Consider the following 23,256-nt stretch of genomic DNA (forward strand, 5'->3'; position numbering starts at 1 on the left):
AACGCGAACTAAAACAGATTCCTAATGCGCACCAAGGACCGTGCTCTGCAAAGCGCTTGGAGATGTGGCTAGGCTCTACCTCTCGATGTAGCAAGCAGCTCCCAGGCAAGAAATGGCTGAACACCAAATGCATGAGCATCTTCAAATAACTACTCCTGCAACCCCTAATTCTGTAGGTTCTTCCTGCCGGTCTCGAGGTGTTAATCAAGAATTTGCGTTAGGTCTGGCCCAAAGGAAACCCACAATACTGACCCCCTGTCGGAGTTCCCACATCCGGGGTTCCTCACATGCCCCGCCTAACAATCGGTGCTTCCCTCTGGCCATAATCACCTTGTACTCAGCAACAACTCTAGGCCTGACTACTACTTCGGGCCCACCTTCGCTAACCGAGGCCATCAGGGAATGTCTAACCTGCACTCTTCTCCCTAATTGACTCCCTGCACAGCCTGACTTCACTGGACCAGAAGTTCTTCTCCAAACCTGTTTTGGCACTGATGGCAAACAAGGCCAAAATGATGGTAAACGAAGGGTGGGTTGCCAGGTCATGAGGCCTGAGACCCACCTGAGTGAAAGCGAGAAACATCCCAAGAACTTTATTGTAGAGCAAGGAACCTGTCAGGAGCAAACCCATGAGGGGCAAGTCCCTGCCACAAAGACAGAACCCAGGTGCTCAGGACCACCTGTGAGTACAGGTACCTCGACACCTACTAGAGAGGAAAGGCAACAGCACTATGATTTCCACAATTTCCTCAAGGCAGGTTGGCATTAGAATACGGAGCAATAACAGCAGGGTAGTGTTCTTGCCTGGAGAATCCCAGGGACCGGGGAGCCTGGTGGGCTGCCGTCTATGGGGTCGCACAGAGTCGGACACGACTGAAGCGACTTGGCAGCAGCAGCATTTTGTGAATCCAAGGATCTGGGGTCCTGGTTCAGTTTCAGAGAAGGTTAAGGGCCATGACCAGGGAAAGGAGTTGAAGCCCAGCCTCAAGATCTCCAGCCACTGCAGTTTCGGTTAGCAGGAGGAAACTAAGGCCCCCAGGGCATTGGGGTGCTCATGCTCCTGGATAAAGAGGCATGACAGTCGGATCTTGGGGTTCACTCGAGTCAGGAAAGGGGACTCCCCACACTGGAATCGCTGTAGCCGAGGAGCTTCTGAGATGGGAAGAGAGAAAAACACAGGTCCTGTGTATGTGATTTTCAGTCCCCACCCTCCGTTCTCCTCCCAACTTCAGAAATTCCCTGTCAATCCCCCCTCCCTCTTCCTCTTGTGACCCATCAATCTACATCCCTGCCCTTTGACCCTCACCTAATGGGATGATCTTGGAGGGTTTTCTCTCCAGCTCAAAAGAAAGCACCATAGGGCGGAGGACAGAGAAACTGGTACAGAGGGTCCAGAGGAAGAGGGTCAAGGGCTCATCCACCTCAGCTGAGGACTAGAAAGGGAAAGAGGTTTCATCAGGACTCAAGCTTCTAATCAAGCTCCCAGGAAAATGGCTATCTGAGCCCCCACCTCCCAGCCACATCTCACCTCAAGTTGGGCTCCAGGCCCTGTAAATTGCAAGGCCACTTTCCCCGGCCCTCGGACAAACTCGAGGAGGGAGGTCCACTCACTGGGACACAGCCCTAGAACTGCTGCCACTTGATGATTTCTACAGGTCACCACAGCTTCTGCAGTCCCATCCTCCACCAGGAGCCTGGGAGCGGGGGAGCGGGGGCGGTTAGGAAATAGAAACTCTGACAGCAAAACCCAGGGGGCCAGTCACCCAGACCCAACAGGAATCGCTCTACACCTTGTTAGCTCACTATACCCTCATCCATTCATTCTAAAATATTTATTAAGCAATTCCCACCATTCAGGAATTGTGCTAACATCAGGACAGCAGACAGTCATGGAAATGGGGCAATGGGTGCCCACTTTGTGCTCTGCTCTCACCTGATGCTGGCCTGGCTTACAGATGTTTGAGTGGGGCAAGCGGGGCTCTGACGAGGACACCTTCCCTGGGATGAAGAAAGTGGTTGGCAAAATCCCCTCGCCCCCATCACAGCCCTCTTGGCACCCTGCACCCAGCTTAGCCTGTCCCCGCTCTTACCTGTGGGCAGATGCTGGTACAGTGTGCACACACCCAGAGGAGATGAAGGCTGAAGACAGAAACGACATGGCAAGAAGCAGTGGCCCGAAATGGGGCCTTGTCACCTTGCAGAAGTTCGGCCAGGTAGATGTGGGGCAGGGGGGCACTAAAGAGAGAAGGGGGGGTTCAAGAAACAGCCAACAGAGTTCTAAAAGCAGAGTTTGTCTGGAAGGACTCAGCAGGCGTGAGGACAGGGACAGTAGTGGCTTCTGTGCTCTCCTGGAAGCCCCAGGGCCTCTCCTTTCTTTTTTTATTTTTTAAATTCTCTAAGTATGAAAACACATTTACAGGAGATATGGCAAATACAGAGCAAAGGTACATACAGGTCCACTATATACTACAATTTTTTTAAGTAGATAAATTAAGTTTTTTTGGTTGGAGTTTCAATATCAAAATCTAAAAAATTAACAGAATGGACAGAAAAGTAGAAGGACATAGTAGACTTGAAATACTCTATGAACCAATTCAACATAATTAAGATTTATATAATTTTCACACAATAGCAGGGTACAAATGCAAGTTCCCCAGGGCCCCCATTTATTTTGATTCTTGATCTCTGATTGTCATCGATTATTTCTCAGGCTTGAAAAACCAAGATATTAGCTAAGAAACATATTTGTATTTTGGATTGAAAACCCTTTAAAATCCCAGAACACTAAATCTTCCTGGGTAGAATGATATGTATGGACATTTTTCATTTGAAGCAGAGGAAATCCTTCTGACTACACACATTTTACTAGGAGGGGAGAAGCTTGGAGTTATGGGAAAAATTGCAGAGCCTGGAACAGGTGTGGGGTTCAGATGTGAGGCTGTAAGGTTTGGAGATGGGCTTTGGGCCACTGACCTGACCGTAGTATCTGGGGGGAAATGCAGGACCTGCACACAGGTTGACGACCGGAAGCAACAGTAAACGTTGTGGGACCTGCAGGTGCAGGAGGGGGAGAGAGGAGGAGGAGAAAGAAGTCAGTCTGAGGTAGGGGCTGGGACGGTGTCACAGGACGAGCCACTCCCCCTGAGGGACGTGCCCTGACCCTGGCACTATCAGCACAGAGGGCAGAGGAAGGGAAGGGCTAGTCTGGAACATACTGCAGGGGCAAAGGGGCAAAGGGCATACACGGCAGAGAAACACAGCAGACCTAACAGCAAAGAGAAGCTGTCATCGCCACACAGGGAGGGCAAGCATTCAAGAGAAGCGCATCAGGAGGGAGGGGAGGCCAGGCCATCGACACAGGTCTTCACCTGGAAACCCTTTTCTCCAGCTGGTGGAAGTAGACTCGGGCTCCAGGAAGAAGTCCCAGTGGGGGCGGCAAGTGTGGGTCTTCAATATACACATCCAAGTGAGGAGGGAATTTGTAGTCAGCAGTCTCCAGAGCTACGGTGAGCTTCACACACCGTCTCACAGCCCCAGAGCTCCCTACAGGAGGAATGGGGAGGGGTTAGTGGTCCCTCTCAGGATCACTAGGTTCCACCACTCTATTTCTTACCCTTTACCCAAACAGGTGTTATTACCAGGCTTCATCCAGAGATGTGACACAATCTCAGCTGAAAAAGACACCAAGGAATCTGCAAAACTGGAGGGTCAGAGAAATAGAGTGAGAATGGAGTCAGATCCCAGGACAGAAAGGAGTTACAGTAGCTGCTAGAACTTTACCTATGAGGTCCTGGAAAGCCTTGAAATGTCTCAAACCAAATACTAAAAGTAACGGCTTATGGGAAAAACAGCGTTGTAGCAGATCACTACACACACACAAACCCAAAACCCAATCCAGCTTTGTACACAGAGGCCTCACCAAAAAATACCCCAGCAAAGGTGAATCTCCACTTGCATTTACCCTAGAATCTCAGTCAGCCCATCATTCTCAGCTTTATACACTGGGGCCCGTGCCCCCTCCTTCAAATCATAGGTCCTTGAAAACTTGCACTTCTAGGGAAGTTTTGTAAAAGTTACACATATAATCCAACATGGTGTTTGTTTGTTTGCTTACACAGGGGGAAGTATCTCTGCAGTATCTTCAACTGCACTGCAGCTGCCCCCAAAAAAGCTTACACAAGGAAAGTAAAGCTATTCCTGAAGCTATAAGCCAGTCAATTCTTGCACTAAAGGAAGGTCCTTCTCTAGAGATTTTTAGCTTTTGTCCTTGCTTTTTTTGTTTGTTTCTTATATTTCCTTTTACTGCTAAGCTTTGTTCTCAATTGTGAGAAAGCCTGCTCATGATAATGTCAGTGACATGCTGAGCCGGGGCGGGGGTAGGGGGGCAGCGGTGGTAAACAGGTATGAAACACAGCTTCTATCTTACACCGCCATCCCTCCTCTAGGAGCTAAATCACATTCATGAAACACACACTGTAGCAGGAGACAGACAATTCATCCGACACAACCACGGCAGAGGAAGAGAGAGCAGCCAAGCGAGCTGGAGAAACTGGTGGACATTTACTTGCCACTGAGCAGGTCAGTCAGTGAGGATTCAGGCAGTGTCGGGCGGATACCCAGCACCTCTGGGATGTCCTGAGAGCTTGCAAGTTCCACAGTCCATTCATCCTGGACAGTGAGGCAGGATGCACAGCCAGCCAGCTCCAGAGGATGCTGTGACACGCAGGATGAACCACCCTCCTCGAACAACATCAATGTCTGCCAGGAAATGGGGACATGACCATCTCCTAGTGTGTCCTGGTCTGGAGAGAGGTTCCTCACAAACTATGACCCAATTTTGTTTCCTCTCTGGGGCCTGACAAAGGAAGTGGTCTAGACATAGGCAGGCCTTCTATTTGATCTACATCCACCTTTCTTCCAGAAGACTTAGAACTTCCTTTCCAGACCGCAAGCCAAAATACCCTTCCCCTTTCTGGGGAAGGGTGTGGTGAAGTGGGGCACTCACGGGAGGGCCAGAAGCCACGAGCCGGTACACGTGCCCTGGGTGCAAGAACTCAAACCAGCGGACTGAGGAGCCAAGGAACAGAAGGAGGACCTGACAGGGAGAGCAGAGTCCCTCAGACGAGAGCTGGGGCTCAGGAGGACAGATCAGAGGTCCAAGACCCCAGTTTACCTTCTGATCTGAGTTTTCATCTTCCTCGGGTTCAGGTGGGCCCCATCCAGTTCCCTCCTTCCTCTGGGTGCCCCCAAGCCAGCTCCCTAATACATGGAAACTGAGGGTGGGCTGGGGCACCTCTGAACTGGCACTTGGGGGCACAGAGAAGTTCCTCTTCATCAGTGCCTCCTTGTGGGACAGCAAGAACAGCCGGCTCTGTTCTATGTGGGGACCCTCTGGAGGGGAAGGCTCTGTCCGAGGAGGTGTGGAGGAGGTGGCTGAGTGAAGGACGGGTCTGGGCACAGACAAGATCAGGGCATCGGCCAGAAGAAACTGGACATAGACTCTGTTGGGAGAGACAAGGAAGAGGTTTCTTAGCGATGCAGGCATTGTGCCCCAGTGTTCCACCCCCTGCATGGAGACTTCCCCTTCCACTTCCCTGGTGGTGGGACCCAGAGGACAGCCACCACCCTAAGGACCTACCTGGCCTGCTTCTTCTGGATGAAGTCTGTGGTGCTCAGCTCCTTCCAAGAAGGGAAGCTGCTTCTGACATTCCTTTCTATGACCAACTGGAACCTGTCTGCCCTCACCAGGCAACCTGAGAGGAAGACAGTTTTCTATTTTGGCGAGAGGAGAAGACTGTGGGCTGGGCAGAGAAGCAGCCCACCCCACAGGTCTCACGCTCAATCCAGGCAGGAGCTGCATGCCTAACACAACGTGAAGGCCCAGGCCTGACCCCCATCTTGGAGGAGTGGTACCTCCAAGGTAGAAACTGTTCCATCAGCACAGCCAATCCCATCCCTGGCCCCCTAGGTTGAGAGGCCTGATTCTTTCTCATAAATCCCTAAAACACCTGTTCTGAGGTCTGAGAAGCTTTCCTCTCCAGGGTTTCCCTGGCTACAAGCCTCAATAACTCCAAGACCATTCCTCTTCCAAACTAGGGATATGAGAAATGGAAGCTGTCATCCTGGTATGTCTGTGAGGAGTTACAGAGGGAGAAATGAATGTGGGAATTGTGATTCCGGCCGGGAACCCCTGGCTCCTTTACACCACCTGCCCATATCAGCCTCCCAAACCACTCCCCAGACTTGTTGATCAAAATAAGCCACTTGAGCATGTCTACTGAATCCTGGCAGAAGCTCTCTCCTACACTCCCCAGTTCAGAGACCCTCTTTCCCACTCCCATCATCTTCTCTCCACCACTGAACTCCAAACCTATGAGCCTGGGGTCAGTGAGGGGCTGCAAGGGCTGGGCCAGGAGCAGGCAGGACAGGGAACCGCTCTGGTCCCGAAGTCGCAGACACCCTTTACGAGATGAAGGCACCAGGATCCCAAGTAGTACCTGCAAGGAAATGAAGGCCTAGGTATCAAGTTTCACTAAACAACTACACAAAGCATCTACCATGTGCCAGGCATAGTGTTAACTGTTAGAGCTACAAAATGAACCACAAAGACATGATATCAGAGCTTCAAGAATTTATCCTGAAGTGGGGTAGAAAGATTGGGGAAAATTCACCTGCATTCACACATTTAGCAGCCAGAGGGAAAGTTTACATATCGAGGTTAGAGCCAGGAGACCATAGAGGACAAGACACAACAGGGGGTTTGGGTTTGACTTTATACACTCTGGGAGAAACAAGAGAAGGATTTAAATTAAGAGTTTTGTAAACCACGTTACATTTTACCCCACCCATTTCTAGTCATTGCAGGGGAGTGGATGAGAGGGGTCCAGGAAGAGATGGTGCGGTCTAGTAAGAAGGCTAGTGCCATCAAAATGACAAGAAGGACTATGGTACGAGTAGTGAAAGTGGCAAACAGAGGAAGTCTCCAGACCTCTGCTGGAGCCACACTCACCGGGGCAGGGCAGAACGCAGAAGGCAGCAGACACTGCCAGGACCAGGCCAGGCGCTGATTGAGTTGCCAACTGGGCAAGTGCGAAGCCTCTGGGAGGGGCAGAAGGGTCTTAGGGTCAAAGGAGGCCCAGGCCCTGCGCTTCGCTTCCTCTTTCAGGAAGGCCAAAGTAGGGAAAAAGCAGGGAGTCTGCAGCTGGGTGTACTGTCCAAGAGACAAGACATCAGGTTACGTGTCCCCTGTGCCCCGGTGTCCCCCAGGGTGTTAGATCTGCCACCCATACCCCAACATTTTCAGACCTTCTGGAGTGGACAGTGATGTGGCTCTTCAAGGATTTCGCTGTGTGTGTTCCGACCAGGGCAGCCAGGTGGAATAAGAACCTCCAAGATCGGGGCCAGGATCTGTAGTCCCAGGCTGGGGTCCCCAGGTGATGAATACTTCAGGAACTGGTGGTATCTCAGCACGTGAGGACACAGCCTTGGCCATGCAGAGAAGTGGAGTCACTTCCCCCAGAGGCTCTTCCAGAATATGGCTTCCCTGAGACGAAGTGGCCCACCCCTCACCACCTCCCCAGCCCCAATCCACGTCCTCCTCACTTGCAGGCCAGATCCTCCAGGGCCTTGGTGACCCACAGGTAGATGGGGAGTCCTAACTGATGCTCCCATACCAGCTGCTCATACAGGGAGGCCTGGGGGACTTGGTGGGAAAACTGAGTCTCAGGCACCTGATGAGAGAAGCCGCGAAGCAGAACGGCACCACGAAGGCAGGGAGCTAATATGGGTCTTCTCGTCCCCCCGCCCACTGACTGCAGGAGGTGAACATCCTGGAGCTGCAGAGGCAGAAGAGGTGAAAAAGTAACTCAATGGTCCCAGACAGAGGTAAATGCAGTTTGCCACTGCCTGGCTCATAGGAAACACACAATTTCTCCTTTACAGGTTACTTCCCTCCAGTTCTGTCTTGCTTTCCATCATGACCCACTCCCCTGTGGTAAATAAGCCTTCACCTCCCAGGAGCCACACTCAGCCTTTCTGTGGGCCAGAGGGCTCACTGGGCTGCCTGAGGTCATCCTGGCCCCACACCTGTGCTTCAGCTCCAACATCTCCTCCTCCAGTGAGAAGGTCCTTCTAGAAAGGAGATGCTCTGGACCCACCTGCTCCTCCCAGGGCCCCAATCTCCACTCCTGATCTGAGCTCTCGTCCAAATCATTATTTACAAAAGCACCTTGCACTCCAATACATTTAATTATTTTTATAATTTTGTTGTAGGGGTGTCGACCTGCTCAAAAAAAAAGACCAACCCATAAAGGTAAGAGAGTCTCTCTTTGTCACCAGCCCTGACCCCCTCACATACCTCCAGACGGACTCCTGGTCGCACCACCCTCCTGAGGCCACGGAACTGCTGGTAGGCGAGGCAGAGCTCCAGCTTCCTGTCCAGCTCATAGAGGCCCGCAGGTTGATTCAGCGTGTCAGTGACCATTCCCTGCAAAAAAGCCGAAGAGCCAGGTGATCCCCAGGGCCTTCCTCTTTGAAGACCCCACAATTCCTGCCCCCTCCCCCCACCCCAGGCTCAGGAACCTCTCCCTCGGGCGCACCGTGTAGGATAAGAGTATGGAGTCCCGGACGAGACAGTCTGGACCTGGACGCTTCTTGTCCTGGGGGCTGCTGGGCCGGGGCAGTGATTGGGGGTCGGCCTCCAAGGGGACTCCAGCCAGCTCCAGTTCCAGCTCTCGTACACATTCTGGTTTCAGCGGCAACAGCTGGGAGGAGGTGCTGGTCATCCACACCCGGTAACGGTGACCAGGGAGCTTGGATACTCGCAGTTCTGTCAGCACATAGGCTCTACCAGGACAGAGGGCTCGGTGCCACACCAGCTGGGCAGGGACCTGGCTTATGCAGAAGCAGGTGACACAGTACGTGAGAGGCTTCTCATGTCCTGTCCCTCTGCAGGAGCTCCTTCCCATCACCATGTCACCTCAAGGACTGGCTCCTCGAGAGCCTTTCCTTACCTCTTTTTTTTCTTTTCCTTACTTCTTTATTTTTCCTGTTTGCCAATTAAATCTTAAGCCTCAGAACTCTCAGGAACTCTCCCCTCTCATAGAAGATGGCAAACATTTCCTAATCCCTCCCCCAAGGCACATACCATCTGTACAGCTTCCTCCAAAATATATAAGTATTTCGTGCAGACAATTCTGCCCTTGCATTTCCCCTATCCCACCCCGCCACACAGACCAGCCATGCAAACAACTTTCGCTTATTTAATCAATATGAACACGTACGTATGTATCCAGTATGGGGACAGATGTTAAGGGAAATAACATAGACTGTTCTCTCTTCTCTAACATATATCAAACCACTGGGAAACATATATGAACAAGTGGCAAAAACAACACACATTTGTAAGGTTTCAGAGAAAGAAAAGAGGTCAGGATGGGCTGAGATGATCAAGAAGGCCAAGTGACCGAAGCTGAACTTGCCAGGGTCCTGAAGGCCATCTCTGGATTGCTGAAGTGGAGACGAGAGAGGAAGGTGTTTCAAGCAAGAAAAAAACAATACAGAAATGTTCAGAACTCAGAATGAGCAAGGCAAGGAAAACACTGGCCAGGACGGAGGAGGAATGTTCTTGGGGGTGGCGGGAGACAAAATGGAAGAGCCAAGATGAATAAAAAAAATCCAGAAATAACATGCTGAAGACTTTTAATCAATTGGAAAGGGAGAATCGTCCAAGTAGGAAATAAATAAACCCCAGAAGGTATCATATGGAATGTACAAGGGGCCAACAACGGGTTATTGAAGAAATTTAAGCTAAAGTTACATAGAGAAGACCATTAATAAATATAACCATCTTTTAGGGCATGTTCCTCCCAGAGCACAAATGCCATTCTCAGGGGCTTCGAAACACAACTGATGATTCAAGATACCTGAACTTCACAGTCCCAGGTGCTCAGCTTCACAGACCCTCATTTCTACTTGAAAACACCAACCAGACCTCAATGTCACCACTCATAGCTAAGACTTCACGAGTTTACTGCTTATGCAAAACCAGTAGTTTATGATGGTTTGACTGAACACAGGAATTTACATACACACACTGCTGCTGCTGCTGCTAAGTTGCTTCAGTCGTGTCCAACTCTGTGCGACCCCATAGACGGCAGCCCACCAGGTTCCCCCGTCCCTGGGATTCTCCAGGCAAGAACACTGGAGTGGGTTGCCATTTCCTTCTCCGATGCATGAAAGTGAAAAGGGAAAAGTGAAGTTGCTCAGTCGTTTCTGACTCTTAGCGACCCCATGGACTGCAGCCTACCAGGCTCCTCCATCCATGGGATTTTCCAGGCAAGAGTACTGGAGTGGGGTGCCGTCACCTTCTCCAACATACCCACACTACTATGCAAAAAACCGGTAACTAATGAGAACCTACTGTACAGCTCAGGGAACTCTACTCAATGCTCTGTGGTGACCTAAATGAGAAGGAACTCCAAAAAAGAGGTGACCTATGTATACATATAGCTGATTCACTGATGTACAATAGAGACTGTATTTGTAAAATTATACTCAATAAAAAAATAAATCATATCAGTTGATGTAAAAAGACTCAACAGTAAGCACCAAGTTTTTTTTTTTAAAGAACATGTTATTCCATGTTTTAATGGTGTTCAGATAAATACTTTTCTTCGTCACTCTTCTGGGGGAAAACAGGTGATTCTGGCAGTTTTTCAAAATGGGATACATGATACAGAAGCTGTCTCCTTGAATGAGCGGGGAAGTCTTCTCCCCATCTTCTATACACAGGGAAGGTACCCCATGCACTCTTCCCTCAACTGCACTGTTCTAGAAGCAAGTCTCTGAAGCTGTCCTCCTTTCCCACATGGTTTCTCCTATGATGCTATCTTACCTGTTAGGAGCCTGTACAGCCCACTCGCACCTCCACACTCCTGAATTGACCCTAAACCTACCTGCACAATGACAGACACCTGGGTGCCAGCTGGGGAGGATCCACCAAGAAACAGGACAAAGTAAGCTTTCTTCTGACTTTTCACCAGAGCACTGAATCGAATTAGATTCCCAGCAAGGTTTGGCTGCACGTTTCTGTGCTTACTTCTAAAAAAGGTAGAGAGAAGAGCAGTCATTTTTTATCTCTTCCTCTTTCTTTTCCCCCCTTACAAATGCCTTCCTTTCCACTACAATCTCAGTTCACTTCAGTTCAGTTGCTCAGTCATGTCCGACTCTTTGTGACCCCATGGACTGCAGCATGCCAGGCCTCCCTGTCCATCACCAACTCTGGGAGTTTACTCAAACTCACGTCCATTGAGTCGGTGATGCCATCCAACCATCTCATCCTCTGCCGTCCCCTTCTCCTCCTGCCTTCGATCTTTCCCAGCATCAGAGTCTTTTCAAACGAGTCAGCTCTTCACATCAGGTGGCCAAAGTACTGGAGTTTCAGCTTCAACATCAGTCCTTCCAATGAATATTCAGGACTGATTTCCTTTAGGATTGACTGGTTGGATTGCCTTGCAGTCCAAGGGACTCTCAAGAGTCTTCTCCAATACCACAGTTCAAAAGCATCAAGTCTTTGGTGTTCAGCTTTCTTTATAGTCCAACTCTCACATCCATACATGACCCCTGGAAAAACCATAGCCTTGACTATGTGGACCTTTGTTGACAATGTCTCTGCTTTTGAATATGCTGTCTAGCTTGATCATAACTTTTCTTCCAAGGAGTAAGCATCTTTTTATTCCATGGCTGCAGTCACCATCTACAGTGATTTTGGAGCCCCCCAAAATAAAGTCTGCCAGTGTTTCCACTGTTTCCCTATCTATTTGCCACGAAGTGATGGGACCAGGTGCCATGATCTTTGTTTTCTGAATGTTGAGCTTTAAGCCAACTTTTTCACTCTCCACTTTCACTTTCATCAAGAGGCTTTTTAGTTCTTCACTTTCTGGCATAAGAGTGGTCTCATCTGCATATATGAGGTTATTGATATTTCTCCCGGCAATCTTGATTCCAGCTTGTGCTTCTCCCAGCCCAGCGTTTCTCATGATGTACTCTGCATATAAGTTAAATAAGCAGGGTGACAGTATACAGCCTTGACATACTCCTTTTTCTTTTTGGAACCAGTCTGTTGTTCCATGTCCAGTTCTAACTGTTGCTTCCTGACCTGCATACAGGTTTCTCAAGAGGCAGGTCAGGTGGTCTGGTATTCCCATCTCTTGAAGAGTTTTCCACAGTTTATTGTGATCCACACAGTCAAAGGCTTTGGCATAGTCAATAAAGCAGAAATAGATGTTTTTCTGGATCTCTCTTGCTTTTTTGATGATCCAGCAGATGTTGGCAATTTGATCTCTGGTTCCTCTGCCTTTTCTAAAACCAGCTTGAACATCTGGAAGTTCACGGTTCACGTATTGCTGAAGCCTGGCTTGGAGAATTTTGAGCATTACTTTACTAGCGTGTGAGATGAATGCAAATGTGCGGTAGTTTGAGCATTCTTTGGCATTGCCTTTCTTAGGAATTAGAATGAAAACTGACCTTTTCCAGTCCTGTGGCCACTGCTGAATTTTCCAAATTTGCTGGCATATTGAGTGCAGCACTTTCACAGCATCATCTTTTAGGATGTTTAATAGCTCAACTGGAATTCCATCACTTCTACGAACTTTGTAGTGATGTTTCCTAAGGCCCACTTGACTTCACATTCCAGGATATCTGGCTCTAGGTGAGTGATCACACCATCATGATTATCTAGGTCGTGAAGACCTTTTTGGAACAGTTCTTCTGTGTATTCTTAATATCTTCTGCTTCTGTTAGGTCCATACCATTTCTGTCCTTTACTGAGTTCATCTTTGCATGAAATGTTCCCTTGGTATCTCTAATTTTCTTGAAGAGAAATAGGGATGTAAAATTTACATAGCCCAAAGCCATTATTCTAAAAGCTTCCTTCAAACTCTACCTGCCCTTAGATAAGGCTTTTCTTGAAGAATCCTCCATCATTTCCCTGATTTGGAACATTCCATCTATATTGCTTTCTATGCCTTTCTTTCCCTCCTTCCACTGATCCACTGTCCTCCCAGTTTTACAATGCTCCCTCCTCCCTTGGATGGAAGAATTACCTGTACCTGAGCAGGCGGGAAGCCATTTCTGGGTAGACAACAGGGATGGGGGTGAGAGGGCCAGGGCTGATGGTCAAAGGAAATACTGGCACGGGGGTACCCCAGAGCTCCACGTGCCCCTCTCCTGGAGACTTCATCGGAGAAGGGAGGTAACTCCAGCTGGGGAACAGAAAGAAATGGCCCAACCAAGAAAGGTCCAGATCTATGAGCTAGAAAAGACCAAAGGCAAGGATTAATCAGGATCCTGGCACCCAATCCATCCTGCTCCATCTTTGTTCCCTCAGAGACTTAATTGTCTTGCTCCCTAGATGCCATTCTTATTAGGATCTGAGGCATTTGACCACCCCCTTCCTACTCACCTCACAATCCAAGGCACCAGTGTTATCTCTTATATAGAGGCTTCCATTCCTGCACTCTTGTTCCAAGTTCCCTGATAGGTCGGTAAGTGTCCCTAAAAGTAACAGTCGCTCCCGGGGCAGAGGAACCCCACGTGGTCCAGCCTCTTGGGCCCAAGCCTGATACACAGTACTGCTCCAGGACAAGTGGCTGCAGCATGGGAGACGCTGGTGGGTCCTGAGGTCCTTTACTGAGACAAAGCTGCAGAGTGAAGAGAACAGAGGTTCTGTATAGCTACATTCAAGCCTACGAATTATCCTCACCCTCCACAAATCCCCCAAGATCCTAAGGAAAGATCAATGGGGAACGTGGACTAAGACAGTTTGTTTGATTGATTAAAGGGAAAAAATTTGGGAGTGAGGGCCTAAGAAAATGAGGAGGAGGTCTGGGTCCAAAGACTGGGTGGTACCTAGAGAAGGCCAGAAGAAAGTCTGCTGAATGAGATCCTGAACAAGATAGTGCTACAGACAGAATCCAGAGAAATGGAGTGGGAATGTCAAAGCAGCCTGAGGGGATGAGCATGTGGGGAGAACGCTTTAGAGACCGCACAAACTGCTCCCTTGACAGCATCTCAGCTCTCAGCTTCCACAGAGAACTCCAGTGGAGACACTAAGACATCTGCCTAATGGCTCAACATCATTGGCCCCAATCAGGTTCCTTTCCTAATCTAGAATATCATAGCACTGGAGACTGGCTGGGAGGTTGAGGCTGAGGGGGAAGTTGGTATCACGAGTTCCCAGCTTTCAAGAGATGTTTGAGACCAGCCATTCTCAAGCAAAGTGCTGCAATACTGCTGAGTCAGTATCCATTGTGAGGTATCTCACAGAGAATGTAATACAATTTATCAAAGTAGTGACAGTCACACTTTTGTAATACATTATTCCACTCACTTACATTCCCATGGTTCCCCCCCCACCAAGAGAAAAAGGATAAGGTTACAAAATGTAACAACTTATTCTCCTTGTTACGCTCAGGAACATAATCCCCATGTGAGTGCTAAAGATTAGAAATGCTATTTTAGATGGCCCACTCCCCTTCTGCATTGGCCTCATTCTTTCCCAGTGACTTCAGAGCAAATAAAAGGCAAACCAGACACTAATATGTGGTGTGCCCCTGCTATGCACATATTATACTGGGTCCATTCATGCTCAATATTGCATTGAATCTTCACCAAAAACCCCTGGAAACACCACCAATGAAGAAATTCAGAGGTTCAGATACACAGTAGTGTAGGTGGCAAAGCCAGGCATGTCTCACTCAGAAGTATTTCTATCTTTCCCTACTTCTATAAAAGCCTAAGAAAAAGTGGCTAGAGAGAACTGTTCCTTCACCCAAAGCACCTGCAGGACAAAAAACAGTAAGGATAGGGTCACTCTTCGTAGATTCTTCAAGGTCCTGTCCTCCAACTTTCAAGGAAAGTTGAAAGTTGAAAGTCCCATGTATGCCCTGGGACCTGACATACAGCATGCACTCAATGAAGGGAAATGGAAAAATGAAAAATTTTCCTGTCAAATAATAAATTGAGAAATTTGTATGCAGGTCAGGAAGCAACAGTTAGAACTGGACATGGAACAACAGACTGGTTCCAAATAGGAAAAGGAGTACGTCAAGGTTGTATATTGTCACCCTGTTTATTTAACTTATATGCAGAATACATCATGAGAAACCCTGGACTGAAAGAAGCACAAGCTGGAATCAAGACTGCCGGGGGAAATATCAATAACCTCAGATATGCTGATGATTCCACCCTTACGGCAGAAAGTGAAGAGGAACTAAAAAGCCTCTTGATGAAAGTGAAAGTGGAGAGTGAAAAAGTTGGCTTAAAGCTCAACATTCAGAAAACGAAGATCATGGCATCTGGTCCCATCACTTCATGGGAAATAGATGGGGAAGCAGTGGAAACAAACAGTGTCAGACTTTATTTTTTGGGGTTCCAAAATCACTGCAGATGGTGACTGCAGCCATGAAATTAAAAGACGCTTACTTCTTGGAAGGAAAGTTATGACCAACCTAGACAGCATATTGAAAAGCACAGACATTACTTTGCCAACAAAGGTTCATCTACTCAAGGCTATGGTTTTTCCCGTGGTCATGTATGGATGTGAGAGTTGGACTGTGAAAAAGGCTGAGCGCCGAAGAATTGATGCTTTTGAACTGTGGTGTTGGAGAAAACTCTTGAGAGTCCCTTGGACTGCAAGGAGATCCAACCAGTCCATTCTGAAGGAGATCAGCCCTGGGATTTCTTTGGAAGGAATGATGCTAAAGCTGAAACTCCAGTACTTTGGCCACCTCATGAGTTGGCCAATGAGTTGACTCATTGGAAAAGACTCTGATCCTGGGAGGGATTGAGGGCAGGAGGAGAAGGGGATGACAGAGGATGAGATGGCTGGATGGCATCACTGACTCGATGGACGTGAGTCTGGGTGAACTCCGGGAGTTGGTGATGGACAAGGAGGCCTGGCGTGCTGCAATTCATGGGGTTGCAAAGAGTTGGACACAACTGAGCGACTGAACTGAACTGAACTGACCCATCAAATAATTTTTACTTTATCCTTACCCACCATCTTCTACATATTGTGCTATCTACTCTACATTTATCTTGAAGAATAACAAGAAACTTATAAAAGTTTGCAAGTTTCCTAAAAATTGATGATTTACCACTTTTCAATGATTCTTTTTGATTTTCAATTATTGGGAAACAACAAATTAAACAAACCTAGACAGATTTCTACCTTTTTTAAAAAAGAAAAAACAGTGATATGTATATTCACTTGCTGCTGCTGCTACTGCTGCTAAGTCGTTTCAATTGTGTCCGACTCTGTGCGACCCCACAGACAGCAGCCCACCAGGTTCCCCCGTCCCTGGGATTCTCCAGGCAAGAACACTGGAGTGGGGTGCCATTTCCTTCTCCAATGCATGAAAGTGAAAAGTGAAAGTGAAGTCGCTCAGTCGTGTCTGACCCTCAGCGACCCCATGGACTGCAGCCTATCAGGCTCCTCCATCCATGGGATTTTCCAGGTAAGAGTACTGGAGTGGGGTGCCATTGCTTTCTCCAATATTCACTTGACAGAATACCATACAGCAGTTAAAAATATGACCTAGAGCTATCAATGTGAGTAAATCTCAGAAGGTTAAGCACAAAAAGCAAACTGCAAAGGATACATAAGGTACTGGACCATTTACACAAAGTCTGAAGTCATGTAAAACCACTATATATTGCTTAGGGATAGATTCATGTATAGAAAAAAATATAAAGATATTCACAAGAATTCTCCCATATTCCAGATAGTGGTTACTTTTATGAAGAGATAAACAGGTTTCTTTTTGGAGGACTTCTCAGAGCCTTTAACATGTTAATGAGCCTCATGACTCTCCTAGAGAAGATTATCACATCCAGTGTCTCTCAAGCATGTTTGGCATGGAACCCTTTTCCTGTGGTACTTTATTAACGTTGCCTAGAACAGTTTTGGAAATGGTACGTGCTTGCAAAGGTGCTTTGGTCATGTTTGACTCTTTGGGACCCTATGGGCTGTAGCCCACCAGGCTCCTCTGTCTGCCCAGGCAAGAATACTAGAGTGGATTGCCATGCCCTCCTCCAGGAGATCTTCCCAACCCAGGGATTGAACCCACATCTCCTGCAGTGCAGGCAGATTCTTTACTGCTGAGCCATCAGGGAAGCCCTTAGGAAATGGTAAAGTTTTTAAAAATAAAATAAAATAACTCGGCTTCAGACCTCAAACTCAGGTCTCCCAAAATACAATGATCTGCACTTGCTGAAGTCACTGTCTATATCTTAGTTTCCTAGCCCACTTTGAGGGTTCTTTTCCGATATTTTCTATCTTCTCAACCCCTTCCCCTTGTCTCTAAACACGACTTGAGCCAAATAAGATCAACAGTTAAAGGAAAGCAGCTTGATGGAGAAGGAGAAGGATTGGCAAAAGGAGGTTTTATTTACACCACCTTTTTCTCACCTCAGCAAGTTTCCCCTCACTCATCTCAAAAGATAAGTACTTTGTTTTCAATCCCAAATTTAACTTTCCTGTGAACCCCTCCCCTTCTTACCTGTAGCTGAGGGGCAGTGTCAAACCCTGGCTCGTTCCCTGGGACAACCAGGTAGTCTTCACACAGTCAATGACCAACTGAGCCAACTGGACATCAGGCTCCTTGCCAGGTGGACACAGGGTCTCTTGGATGAAAGCCTGGGCGACCTCAAGCCAGGCTTGCTCCTGAGGAAAGTAAAGCTAGTTAAAACACCTTCCTGACTATCCTGCCCACCAGGGAAATTTGGGAAAGAATAAAGGAATAGATTACAAAAAAAAAAGTTAAGAGGGAATGTAAATGAATATGTAATGTAAAGGAGTTTAGAGTTTGAAGAAACCTCAGAAGTCTTAGTTTCAGACAATCAGCTTAGACAACTGGCCATTCAGCTTTGGCCTTGCCTCTTTAACAAAACCGTACCAATCCTTAAAGCACTCAATTAGAATAAATATTCCTCATGAAGTCTTCTCTGAGCATCTCCGAGAGAATCCTGCTCCCTTCCTTGAGGCTCCCACAGTACCTTGCATACACCTCTATTGAGAGCAGTGATCAGCAGGGGCAGCCCATCTTATATGGGGTCTGATTCTAGTTCTTTTTTTCTTTTCCTCTGGCCATGCTGAATGGCTTGTAAGATACCAGTTCCCCAACCAGGGATTGAATCCAGACCCTGTGCAGTGAAAGCACCGAATCCTAGCCACTGGACCACCAGAAAATTCCCATGGGTCTGATTCTAAAGCCAGGAAGTGGAACAAAACTGGTCAAAAGTTACCCTCAGAATCTGCTTGCCAAACAGGGGACACAACTTCAACCCCTGGTCTGGGAAGATTCCACATGCCTCAGGGCAACTAAGCCTTCCAGCTGCAACTACAGAAGCCCTTGCACCACCTAGAGCCTGAGCTCCACAAGAGAAGCCACCGCAATGAGAAGCCCATGCATCACAATGAATAGCACCCACTCGACACAACTAAAGAAAGCCCTGGTGCAGCAAGGAAGACCCAAAGCAGCCAAAAACAAATGAATAAATTAAAAAAAATAAAGGTTTTGTTGCTATGTTAACTTTAAAGAAATAAAGTCACCTTCAAAAAAAAAATCCTTTAAATTGCTCATAAACTATAGTACATAGTACCGTATAGTAACATGTATATGGAAATGTGCTTAATAGACGTTACATAAAAGAACATAGGCAGTATAATTTTTAATCATTTCCCCCTTTTTTTCTAATTCTTTTATTAATGCCCCCTCATTTTTTAGTGAAGTGTATACATTTGAGGTACTATAAACTGATTATATGTAAGACACAATTCCCTGGAATTGTTTCCTGTTCTAGTAATCTAGTAGATCTTAACCTTGTAACTAAGGGGTTTCCTAAGAAGGACAGGAACCATCTTTGTGTATGTGCCAGATTTTGTTGCCTCTGTATATAGATAACTCTAGGGGAGGGGACCAGTCTGGCATACTCTCAGTGCTAAGCAGGTTTCTTTAAAAATTCCGAAAGATTCAACAATACTTAGGGGTAGGACCTTTATCCTTCTTGATCCCCAGCGATAATCTCAAACCATTACAGCTTTATCCCTGTTCCTCCAATGCTCTTCTATGATCAGTCCTCCACATTCAGTTAATCTTTGTGTGCTGTTCAGTTGCATCGGACTCTTTGTGACCCCCATGGACTGTAGCTCACCAGGCTCCTCTGTCCATGGGATTTCCCAGCAAGAATACTGGAGTAGGTTGCCACTTCCTAATTCAGGGGGTCTTCCTGACCCAGGGATCGAACCCGTGTCTCCTGTATAGGCATGCAGATTCTCTACCATTGCGCCAAATGGGAAGTCCCCAATTAGCCTTTAGCAGCTTGAAAAACCAGCATTCAAGTTCTAGATGACTTCAGAGTCCTTGTAAACAGTGCTATCACTGACCTCACCTTCACCCTACCTCAGTCACTCTTGTTCATGGTCAGGGTTCTCAAAATTGGACCAGGTCATCACTCAGAACTGCCCACCAACATAATAACAGCCCAGACTCCCACATTTTTTGTCTTCTTCTCTTGGTCTTCTCTTTTAGCTCCATTGGCACATAGAATACTACTGTTTCTCAAAGTGGTACTGCTGCCTCAGAATCACCAAACTTTTGCTTAAAACGCAGTTGGAAAAAAAAAAAAAAACCGCAGTTGATTTTTAGGTGGTTCCATCTATTGAATCAGAATCCAGGAGTGGGTGGGGTGGGGTGAGGAGGTTGGCAACAGTGTATATTGAATTTGGGTCTCCTGTAGGGAAAGGAAGAAGTGAAAGAGGATATCCATATTTCAAAGTAGAACCATTGGGTTGAGGATATTTGCAAAGCTAGTGAACATCATAAGAGATGTGGATTTTGTGGAAAGTTCAGTGTTGGTATGTAGGCTGGCCAGGTGGAGAATCTGGTAGGCAGGTGGATATAACTGGTATCAGGAGAGAGATCTCAGCTAAAGTATAGATTTAGGAAAACCAGGACCCGTCACTGGCTATTAAAGCCATCCAGTCAGTGGATGAGGTCAAGAAAGTATTAACCTGGGAAGTTTACTTAATTTAGATTCTATCTCCTCAATATCTTTTTAATGTCTTCACGTTTGGAACCTCAACATTGCTGCGGGGTCGGGGGTCACCACCACCTCTTACTACACATAAACCACAGTCTTTTAACAGATACTCGCTAGTCCACTCTCTACACTCCTACCTAAGGAAACAAAAATGAAACTCAACCGATCACTCTTTGGCTTAAAACGCTTCAATAACTCCGTTATCCTCAGGTTGAAGTCGCTGCCTACCAAGACTTACAAGATTGTCAGCTCTGACCCTTCCACCACCACCCAATTGAACTTCTTGAGTTTTTCAAAGACAAACTCTTTTGCTCCATTTCTAGCCTTTGAACAGATTTTTGCTTGCTCCTTGAAACCTCTTTTATCTCCTTTGTTTTTTAAACCCTGCTAACTCTTACACGCCGGAGAAGGCAATGGCACCCCACTCCAGTACTCTTGTCTGGAAAATCCCATGGATGGAGGAGCCTGGTGGGCTGCAGTCCATGGGGTCGCTGAGGGTCAGACACGACTGAGGGACTTCACTTTCACTTTTCACTTTCATGCATTGGAGAAGGAAATGGCAACCCACTCCAGTGTTCTTGCACGGAGAATCCCAGGGACGGGGGAGCCTGGTAGGCTGCCGTTTATGGGGTCGCACAGAGTCGGACACGACTGAAGCGACTTAGCAGCAGCAGCAAATCTTGCACGCACTTCGGGTCTTATAAGCTTTTCCGGATTATCGGTTACCCATTTTCTCTATAGTTACGTCAGGGGTCTCCCCCAGGAACTCACAGGCCCACAGGTAGCCGTTAGTGTGATCCTGGCTTCCCATTGGGCTTGAAACCTAAACATTGGACAGAGATGTGTTTAATACTCACAGACGGCGCCGCAAGCATAATGGAATAAATACGCAGAACCAGTGAAAGGGGCGGAAGAAACAGCCTCACAGTCGCTCTCCCCCGGGAGAGGCCAGCGACGTCAGGGAGGCAGAGAGGCAAGGAGGAGGTTACAGGGGGAAAAAAGAAAATCTGGAACAACAAAAAAAGAGACGAGGGACAGAGGACAGCACTCACAGAGCCAGGAGCCCCAGACCGGCAGCCCGCCATGACGCGCCCGCGACTCCCCGCTGCGAAGCGCGCGGAGACTTGAAGGACGGCTGATTCGTAACGTCATCAGCGGGCGCGCCCCTGGCTCCACCTCCGACTCCTCCCCATTCAGCCTCAGTACCGCTCTGCTCTGACTCCCACCCCTGTCCCCTACTCTGGCATACCTAATCTCTTCCCCAGTGATACCTCGGAGAAGGCAATGGCACCCCACTCCAGTACTCTTGCCTGGAAAACCCCACGGATGGAGGAGCCTGGTAGGCTGCAGTCCATGGGATCGCTGAGGGTCGGACACGACTGAGCGACTCACTTTGACTTTTCACTTTCATGCATTGGAGAAGGAAATGGCAACCCACTCCAGTGTTCTTCCCTGGAGAATCCCAGGGATGGGGGAGCCTGGTGGGCTGCCGTCTATGGGGTCACACAGAGTCGAACACGACTGAAGTGACTTAGCAGCAGCAGCAGCAGTGATACCTTGTCTTGCATCTCTGGGATGAGGGATTTTAGGAGCGCAAATACAACCGGCCTGGCTGATAAAGCCTAAGCATCTTTCCATCTTGCTGATCCTGCCAAGCAGAGGAACTGTTTCCTCCTTAATACAGCCAGAGCACATCATTCCTTTTTTTTTTTTTTTAACTGTCAGTCTCCATGTTCTAGAATTAAGCTCCATGAGAGCAAATATTTTTATTTGCTTTCTTCACTGCTATACCCCCAAAGCCTAGAATAGTGCTGACACATAGTTGCATGAATTCTGTGCACTCCACTGCCTATTAAGCCATGGGTTGATTGGTTGGTTGACTAAATTAGGAAGAGAAGAGGCTTTCATTAGTAAATACACAAAAATTTATAAGCTTCTTGTTTGACAAGTACTGTTCTAGGCATCAAATACAAAGAAAAATAGATTAGGTTAAAACTTCTAGGTCAGTTCAGTTCAGTTCAGTTCAGTTGCTCAGTGGTGTCCAATTCTTTGCAACCCCATGAACCGCAGAATGCCAGGCCTCCCTGTCCATCACCAACTCCCAGAGTTCACCCAAACTCATGTCCATCGAGTCAGTGATGCCATCCAGCCATCTCATCTTCTGTCGTCCCCTTCTCCTCCTGCCCCCAATCCCTCCCAGCATCAGGGTCTTTTCCAATGAGTCAACTCTTTGCATGAGGTGGCCAAAGTACTGGAGTTTCAGCTTCAGCATCAGTCCTTCCAGTGAACACCTAGGACTGATCTCCTTTAGAATGGACTGGTTGGATCTCCTTGCAGTCCAAGGGACTCTCAAGAGTCTTCTCCAACACCACACTTCAAAAGCATCAATTCTTCGGCACTCAGCCTTCTTCACAATCCAACTCTCACATCCATACATGACCACTGGAAAAACCATAGCCTTGACTACATGGACCTTTGTTGGCAAAGTAATGTCTCTGCTTTTTAATATGTTGTCTAGGTTGGTTATAACTTTACTTCCAAGGAGTAAGCATCTTTTAATTTCATGGCTGCCGTCACCATCTGCAGTGATTTTGGAGCCCCCCAAAATAAAGTCTGACACTGTTTCCCCATCTATTTCCCATGAAGTGATGGGACCAGATGCCATGATCTTAGTTTTCTGAAGGTTATTTCTAGGTACTCATGGTTAAATGGGGGAAATAGTAAAGTAAAATGTGTAGAATGTGAGTTATAGGTACTGAGGAATGCAGGGGTGTCCCTTTTATATAGTGAAAGCCTTACTTAAACAATGATTTTCTATTTAAAAAATTGAGAGAAGTGAAGGATTCATATGATGGGGATCATAGAGAAAGAACGGACAGGTGAAACAACAAAGGCTTTGTAGTGGAAAAAAATGCAAGAAGTCAGTGAGGCTGGAGGGAAGGAAGGGAAATTAAAGGTATGAAGTGAAAGAAGAGCATCAAAGACCATTGTATACTTGCAGCAGCTTCAAATCATTTTTAGAGCAAGATAGAATAACATTTATTATAAATAACTGGGCACCACAATGTATAACTAGTTCATGTAATAAGGAATAGAGAGCTTGTATTGAATGAAATTGAATTAGGGGATACCATAACTTGTAGAATTAAAATT

General features: G+C 47.3%; 1 protein-coding gene across 4 annotated transcripts; it reads right to left on the bottom strand.

Annotated features, from left to right (window-relative positions):
* Window positions 1-567: 567 nt before the first annotated feature.
* Window positions 568-21,258, bottom strand: CTC1 (CST telomere replication complex component 1). 4 transcript variants are annotated; one of them, XM_061389727.1, is made up of 23 exons: window positions 21,156-21,258; window positions 17,562-17,725; window positions 13,463-13,700; window positions 13,110-13,312; window positions 10,956-11,100; window positions 8,598-8,888; window positions 8,357-8,485; window positions 7,603-7,835; window positions 7,306-7,483; window positions 7,010-7,210; window positions 6,371-6,497; window positions 5,639-5,753; window positions 5,174-5,501; window positions 5,006-5,095; window positions 4,565-4,758; window positions 3,639-3,700; window positions 3,369-3,543; window positions 2,974-3,051; window positions 2,091-2,235; window positions 1,934-1,998; window positions 1,529-1,694; window positions 1,307-1,433; window positions 568-1,152 (listed from the first exon to the last, which is right to left on the bottom strand). In XM_061389727.1, the coding sequence occupies exons 1-23, from the start codon at window positions 21,186-21,188 to the stop codon at window positions 1,013-1,015; spliced, it is 3,627 nt and encodes a 1,208-aa protein (XP_061245711.1). In that variant the 5' UTR covers window positions 21,189-21,258; the 3' UTR covers window positions 568-1,012. The 4 variants fall into 4 exon arrangements, with proteins under 4 accessions (XP_061245711.1, XP_061245712.1, XP_061245710.1 ...); XM_061389728.1 differs by having other exon boundaries at window positions 5,294-5,501; window positions 13,104-13,312; XM_061389726.1 differs by having other exon boundaries at window positions 13,104-13,312.
* Between the last annotated feature and the right edge of the window lie 1,998 nt (window positions 21,259-23,256).

This window comes from Bos javanicus, chromosome 19, assembly GCF_032452875.1.
Source record: "Bos javanicus breed banteng chromosome 19, ARS-OSU_banteng_1.0, whole genome shotgun sequence".
Classification (NCBI taxonomy): domain Eukaryota; kingdom Metazoa; phylum Chordata; class Mammalia; order Artiodactyla; family Bovidae; genus Bos; species Bos javanicus.